Below are 7,949 nucleotides of genomic sequence, written 5' to 3' on the forward strand. Positions count from 1 at the left end.
CTTAACTCTAAGTTCAAATGGACAGAGATATATCCCACGTCCTACGAAGTAATGATTCTACTTTTAACTGTGTATTACTTTAAAAAGTGGCTTTCTGATTTATACTTTAGCCCCTCATGAAATGGTTTAGCATGGGTCAGTTCTTTGGAGACCACTACCTCTGATGTACTAAAAAAAAAGTCAAGTTTCTGGACCTGCAAAGCTAAGGACTTGTTTCAAAATATGGAGACTTCTCAAGGGTATCCATTCTATGATGCCCTACCTGAATCAACAACCTCCCTCAAAAATACCTTGGTGACATCTCGCTCTGTGATACTACTACTAATCATGATATTAGCAAAACTTCAGGAATAAGTACAGATCATTTCTTAACACCAGATGCAGAAATACTACATGACTACCACAAAGAGACTCAACAGTTCATATATAATAGCTACTTCAGAGAAGTGACACCTTTTCATTAGATATGCACTTCCTCTCAAGTGTTTGATGTGATGCAAATGTTTTAAAAGATCATCAAAAGAAAGTTAATATCCAAATCAACATTTTGGAAATGTTTCAATAAATCATAAGCTACCTGTCAGCATCGTACTTTATCATGTGAAGTTACTCTGGAAAGCTGTCATTCACAGTCATCTCATCTGAATCAAGATCTCTTTTCTTACCTGACTTGGGCTGATCTTTTCTTCAGCGGCTGTGGAATGTTGACACAGGTCTTCCTTTGCTCCCTCACAGGGGTCTCTTACAATTTCCACCTGGTCCCCTCGATCTCTGAAGACCTTTAGCTCCATGCTCTTTGTTTTCTCTTCCCTATCCAAGATCCCAGAAGCCACAGAACCTGCTGTGAAGTCCACCAGCCCACACCGCCCAGGCTCACCCCCATGATCCAAGGTCTCAGAGGTTTCTTCAAAACAACTTTCCGCATGAGTCCTCTGCAGCTCCAAGGGCACTGCCCTACTCTGACTTATAAGAGAGCTTGAGGCTCCAGGTTTTACATCTGGAATCACACTTGGCTCAGGGTCAGCATGAAGCTCTTTGGAGACACTTACTGGGAGTTCAGAGTATAATTCCTGTACCACGGCAGACATGGAGGAATCAAGTGGAACTGGCTGAGTCTCTACTCCGGATGACAGCATTAGGGCAGATGTAGATTATGGAGTCAAGTCTTTAACATCAAACGGTTCACCCTGACACAAATCAAAGGAAGGGATAAAAGTTTAAAACCTTGCAGGGTAGAAGAAAGGTTTTCTTCCAAGCTCAAGCCAGCTATAATAAGGATGATAAATTCTACCTCGAATGCCAGCGTTATCTGGCACCAAAAAATTCTCCTTAATAAACTGCCTTATGAAAATTCTCATTTTAAACCTGGAGGGCCAACAAATGTACATGAGAATATGTCTGAGCGTCCAAAGATAGACCTGATGTAAATTAGAAGACAAAGACAGGTTTCTACTTGTTTTCAGAGCATGAACCTTGCTCGTTTTGTTCACTGCTATATTCCCGACTGCCTGGAATAGGTACTTGACACACAGTGGGTACACTCAGTAAATATTTGCTGAATGAATATATACTGAAGGACTCTGAAGAATGTGATTCATTGGCTTTTCTTCATTAAGAATTCTCTTTGAAAGGAGATATAGAGAAAAATGAATTCCTTTCCTTCACTGCTTACCAAACACTTAAGCTCTATCTACCCAGGCTGGCACAGACATTCTTTAGCAGAATCTTTCTTTTTATTTAGCATCTTGATATTTTCCAAGTACCTTCACAGCCAATTCATTTGATTCTCACAACAACCCTGTGAGCTAAGTAGGGCAGCTATCATCTTCCCATTATAGACCTTAAAATCACACCTGAAGAAGTTAAAAGTGACCTACCTAAAATATTACACGGTTATCTGAAAGTAAGGAGAGGAATACCCAGGGAACTTTATTTGAAATGGGAATGTTTAATTTCTTCTATTGGGTGATGGAAACACAGGTTATTTGCTGTAATATTTATATCTAGATAGTTCATAATACTATATTATTAGTCAAACACATGCAAGTGCATACATGTGCGCGCGCACACACACACACATACACACAGCCAGGAAATGGTACACCCAGAACCAGGGATTCCTGGCTGGTAACTTTGCCATTTTAGTCCACCAATAAATAATGTATGCGGTTTCCACAAAATCCCATTTGACCTGATCAAGGTGGAAATTGGTTAAGCAAATAAGACAGCACATGCTTTCACTCCTGGTGCTTTTTCTAATCCTAAACAAGGAGAGAAAAGATGAGAAATGTTCGGCAACTCAAAGTTCATAAAAAGGATTTATATTGGGGGCATTGATGACAAATCCCTTTGGCCAAATGCACATAGGAAAGGATGTTTCAGAAAGCCAGCTGATTTTCCTATCACTTCGTAAAATCCATCTTTTCCCCAAATAAATATATCACATACAAGTAAATCCAGTGCTGGCTACGGAACTTTTGTGACTCTTGAGCTGTCTGACCACAACCAGATTTCTGAGCATACAGATCTCTACATGCTCAGTCTCCTTGGTCCCTGCCTCGATTCCTACTTTGATTATCTGGGGGAGCCCACAGACTTCGCTTACACAAAGGCACATGCTCTGTCTCCAAATGAAGAAGCACCGGTTCCTTGAATACTCCTAGGCTGACAATCGTTCCTCCTTGCACACAAGGTCCCATTTTGACTTGTGCCATCTGGACCCAAGCTGGGGGTGAGGAAGGGCAGGTGACAGGTCCTCTCGCTCTGGACTGATCTGCCTTTCTCTTGGTTTTCCAACCTGTGGTGAATGGTTTACTCACGTTTCGATGCTTTCATCCACTGGGAGTCCTTATTGTTTTTAAGGAAACGTACACTACTTAAACACTAGAAATTATAGGAAATCAGGCTACTGGTCCATAAAGTTTAGGTAACAAAGGAAGGCTGATGAAGAAACTTGAATTCGAAGAAGGAAAGAGAGATAAACTGTTGTGTATAGGAATACGGCAAGAATCAAATGAGACTCATAAACAGTGCTGAGAGAAATGCATTCTTTTTGAGGCTAGTCTTCTCCTTTCTCCTCTACCTCCCTGGATTAGGCTGTTTTGTGTGCATGTGTGAGTAGGTAGGTGGGGGTTAACGGAGATAAAGTGGAATTGCTATTTGATGCCCTTGCCCCAAAGGTGCTCAATTTTAATTTGGTTCCGTTTCCGTTTCTCAACAACAAACACAATCCAGTTTCTGGCTGTCATACCACATATAGATCAGAACAGTGCAGTGAAGAATACTGTGAAAGAGCAGGTTTGCTGATGGAGATCAGCTCTGTGGTCTGTCCACCAGCTTACGCTCAAGAGCGCTTCTTCCTGTGTGCCACCAATGTGTGGGTGTTCTCAAGTTTACTCCTTGACATGCCTCCCTTTGCAAGCTTCACTTTTTCGATGACCTCACCTTTCCTTGCAGCTTCTCTGCTATGAGGATGACTCAAAACTGTCCCTTTTAGCAGAGTGACCACATGACCCAGCATGTCTACTCCAAAGTGTATGTGTAAAAAAACCCATGTATCCACACAAAAACTTGTACAAATGTTCACATTCACAAGCACCAAAAAGTGAAAACAACTCAAATGTCCATCAACTGATGGAGAAACAAAATGTGGTCTATCCACATCAACTCAACTTTAAAAAGAAATTAGAAGTACTGATTCATGATACAGCATGGATGAACCTTGAAAACATTATGGTAAGTAAAAGAAGCCAGTCACAAAGACCACATATCATAAGATCCCATTTACACGAATGTCCAGAGTAGGTAAATCCAGGCAGAAAATGGATTAGTGATTGCTTAGTGCTAGGAGAGGTGGAGAACTAGGGAGTGGCTGCTAATGGAGTTTTTTTTTTGGAGGATAATAAAAACGTTCTAAAATTGATTGAAGTGATGGCTGCACATTCTGTGATTTCCTGATTATGCCAAAAACCACTGAATTATATACAATTTAAGCTTGTGAATTGTATGGTATATGAATTACATCTTACCAAAGTTAATTAGGGGAAAAAAAAAAAAGAAAGAAACGTATCCCTAACCCTCACCTTTTCTCAAGTTCCTGACCTGTTTTACTCATAAGGATGGTAGCCCCCCACAAAACCTAACATGTCTAAAACAGAACATTCAACCCAATGAATAATTGAGCCTTACTACATGCAAAAAGCTATGAGAAACAGGAATGAATAAGATGCCCTCAGTAAATTTATACACTTACTTCTGTTCCTGTTGCCTCTCTTGGTAATGGCATCTTACTCATTAGCCTAGAACTCTGACTTGAATCCACAAATATAACTATCTGACCTTCCATTTGCCTTTCAGTTAGCACTTCATAGCCCAGACTCAACTCAAGCAATGTTTCTAACAAATTCCACTCCTTTCCATCGCTGTGGTCCTAACTCAAGAATCTGTTCTCTATAAACTCATGCAAAAATATACATTTACTGAACAGATCTTTACCAAAAAGAGGTAATATCGATAATCACAAAATGGCTCAAAATATTCCTCAGGGAAAACAGTGCCTTTCTCTTTCCTATGTCTCCACATACACTGTAAACTGGCATTGGTTGAAACAGAATTTTAAATGCTTTGGTTACCAAGAGATAACTTCCAATTTACAAAAGCCAAACATCACAAAGCTATCATCATCTCTTGATACTCTTATTTGGTAGAGATATAATTCTAAGAAATTTCGACCTATAGAACAACGAGGCACATGGGCTGCTGAAACAAAACAGATACTTCCTCCTCTTTCCCCTAGCCCAACTCTGGGTCCTCAAGTTTCTCAGTGGTATCCACAGTTGAGTCACTAAGAACAGCTGAGTCCCTTGGCTGGAACCCCCAGAGATGGAGTAATATTTAGATGCAAGCCTAGAGTAGCAGTTTAAAATTATTCTCAGCTCACTATCAAGATATTGGTCATGCCACGAGACTGCAGAAAAGGAATGAAAATTTACCATTCAAGTCCTTTAAATCTCTGAATACAATGGAGAAATTTTAAATAGTGTAGAAATATATTTCTACACAGAAAGCTGCCCGGGATATTTTATCAAACTACATAACATCAGGACTTTTTTTTTTTTTTGTAAAATACATATGCATATAGGAAAATGAAAGAAAAAAAGCCCGGTATTAACAGTGTCATGCGGGGTGATGGGATCACAAAAGACTTATCTGTATGTTGCACTTTTTTTTTTTTACAATGAGAATATGTTATATATGTTGAAATTTTTTAAAACATTATTTCCCTAGATCCAAATACATAGAGATAAAAAAATAACTGCTAACTGTATATCCCTTTATTTTCCAAATGTCAGCTCTCTGCCTCAACCATAAAAGTTTTTACATTAAAATGTTAAATAAACTTCATGTAAGAGGAAAAAGTAACACATGCTTATAAAATGTAGACAGGGATTTACAGCTTAATTCTTATTGATGACTTATAACCAACCTATTGGGTAAGGACACCAGATAATTACCTAGTTTGAGGCATAAGCCAAAAATAACCCAAAGATTCACGACCAATTCTTGCCAGCTGCTACTTTGGCTTGTCATCTTTATCATAACACAAATAATTAGATTGTTTAACGAATTGATGACTAATGTTTATAGGGAGTATGCAGTACAATTCTTCCAATAAAAGAAATTCTTTTGAATAGAGAACAATCATCTGCAGATCTTCGTGTTTCAAATGCAGAAGCAGTGCTGGGAGCAGTCTAGATGCAGGTCTCCGTGTGGGGAGACCGGGGTCCCTATCCTGCCTTGCACTTACTAGCTGCATGGCCTGGAGTGTGTCACTTAATTTTCTTGGGCTAGTTTTAAATGTGTAAAATTAACAAGTTAAACAAAATAACCTCAAAGGTCTTGCCACCCATTAAAATCATATGGTTCTAAGAAAAACTTTTCTATTCACTTTGTTTCAGCAAAACACACCCTTGGACACCAACAACTGTACATAGCTCAGACTAATCCCCACTGCAAGTACTGAAGGGCAAACAGAGGTAATTTAAGAACATTTTACATACAAAGCTGGAAAGCTTTTCTTTAATGTGTCTTCAGGTAATTTGGCAGTATTAATTCCTATCTCACCAAATAAAAGCAACAGAAAAAAAAATTACCAGCGAAAGATTAACATTGCAGCTCTCAATCTCATTAGAATACATTTACAATACTAAAAACCTGACAAAGTAAATTTTTACTTTAGTTGTTCAAATATTCTCCAAAACCAAAGTTCTGGGGGTACAAAGTTTATAGCACTAAGCAAAAAATAGGGAACAAAACCAAACAAAGAAAACAGCAGAACAGAAAACCATGTGCCCTAATAATCCTGAGTGTGAAGGTCTCCCCTCCCTTTAATTTCAATGCAAAAGGGCTGTTCTTAATGGAAAGAATAGTTAATAACTCTGGGAGCTGCTACTTGTTTCAAGGGACAATACTCACAATAATGATAAAGCCCTCAGAAGTTCACAACACTCTTTTCACCTTGAGAAAAGCGCTTGCTTTTCCAAAGATTCAGACACTGTGGTCAGTCCCTCCATGAGGGACTTCGGAGAAGGGGCCTCTTCTTGAGGGACAGGGAGAGAAGAATCTTTTAACAAGATCTCTAGACAAACTGAAAGTGGGGAAGAGAAGCCCATATACTAAACAGTGCTCAGCTCTTCAACATGGAGTGCACAGGAAATCTCAAAAGCATCAAACTGTTTCCCTTTTCCTCCCTTTACTAACATGCAGAAAAAGAATCCGTCTCCACATGGGGAGTGAAAATGCTACTCATTTATACTGACAGACTCTGCATAAAAGATTTTCATTTCTTTTTCAAAGGAAGAGAAAAAAAAAACATCTGTGCCGCTCTAAATATACAGTATGACAGAGTCCTCTTCTTTAAGGTATAGTCTTATTTTTCTTGGAAGAGCAAGAGAAAGAAGTTGTAATCTCCCTCTTGGGGGGCGTGTAGCTAGAAAGCTTTTTCGTCACTACAGCAAGTAGGGGGAGTGGGAGAGGACATCTCTAACCAGTGAGGAAGAAGAGATAGGTTCTGTGAACAAAGAAAAGGCTAGCTTTAGGTATCAAGTCTCCCCACCTCTAGGAGTACAGACCTGTTTGCAAAAACAAAAGTCCGTTTTCCTGATTATTCTAATTAAGGCCCTCTTTGTTAATTGGGGGAGTGTGGTAGGGTCTAAGAGGATTAGAAGTGCCTCTTTCTCCACCCCAAGGGAAAAGTCTCCTTTCTTGTGAGAAAGGATGGATGGAATACTTGCGATGGGAAGAGACAGGAATGGAAAAATCTGTTTTTCTGTATAAGATATTAGTTTCCTTTTAAAACAAATTAAGTAACGGTAATAGCAACAATTTACCAAATGGTTACTATGTACTAAGCACTTACACAAATTCTCTTACAGCCCTATGACAATTCTATGAAAAGAAGTACCCAAATGAGTAATGGGTTGAGAGTGAGAAAGATTAAATGATTCGTCAAGGTCACAAAGATGGGAAGTGGGAGACACAGGCTTGCAACTATAACACTCTAAACGCCATGCTCTTAATTGTGCAAAGGAAAGGAGCTCACTGCACTCCAAGAGACTTAGGGGGAAGAGACGCGAGGCTCCCTCTGCGGACATGATTGGGGGAGGGGAGAAAGACTGACTTCTACCATAAAGTAAATTTAGGGTCTTCTTTTCTATATCTCGGGGTAAAAGTGAAAAATAAAGGAGGGAAGGTAAGTCTACCTTTCACAGGGAAGGATGATCCCCTCTGTCACTTTTAGGCAAGTTGAGTCTCGCTCTTCACTTGGGGGGCGGGCGATGACCAAATCGGAGGAAAGGTCTTGTTGGGGGTTATCTCTTGTACCTCCTTAAAATAAGTTCAGAATCGCCCTCTTGCACCGTGGGAGCCAGATCTCGCTCTGCTGATAAACG

The 7,949-nt window shown here is 39.6% G+C and overlaps 1 protein-coding gene across 5 annotated transcripts in view; it reads right to left on the minus strand.

Moving 5' to 3' along the window:
• The window catches only part of PRR14L (proline rich 14 like), a 47,823-nt gene that overhangs the window by 39,317 nt on the left and 557 nt on the right, over positions 1-7,949 (minus strand). Inside the window, exons 2-3 of one of the 5 annotated variants that reach the window (XM_006904944.3) lie at positions 7,761-7,884; positions 666-1,187 (exon numbers count right to left, since the gene is read on the minus strand). The exons of 1 other annotated variant lie outside the window; for it this stretch is intronic. In XM_006904944.3, coding sequence (XP_006905006.1) covers positions 666-1,136 — 471 coding nt within the window. In that variant the 5' untranslated portion in view covers positions 1,137-1,187; positions 7,761-7,884. The remainder of the gene's footprint in view (positions 1-665; positions 1,188-7,760; positions 7,885-7,949) is intronic. 3 more of the 5 variants (XM_006904943.3, XM_006904946.3, XM_025047778.1) reach the window with 3 other exon arrangements.

The sequence above is a fragment of the Pteropus alecto genome, unplaced genomic scaffold, assembly GCF_000325575.1.
Source record: "Pteropus alecto unplaced genomic scaffold, ASM32557v1 scaffold190, whole genome shotgun sequence".
In the NCBI taxonomy this organism is placed as follows: Eukaryota; Metazoa; Chordata; class Mammalia; order Chiroptera; family Pteropodidae; genus Pteropus; species Pteropus alecto.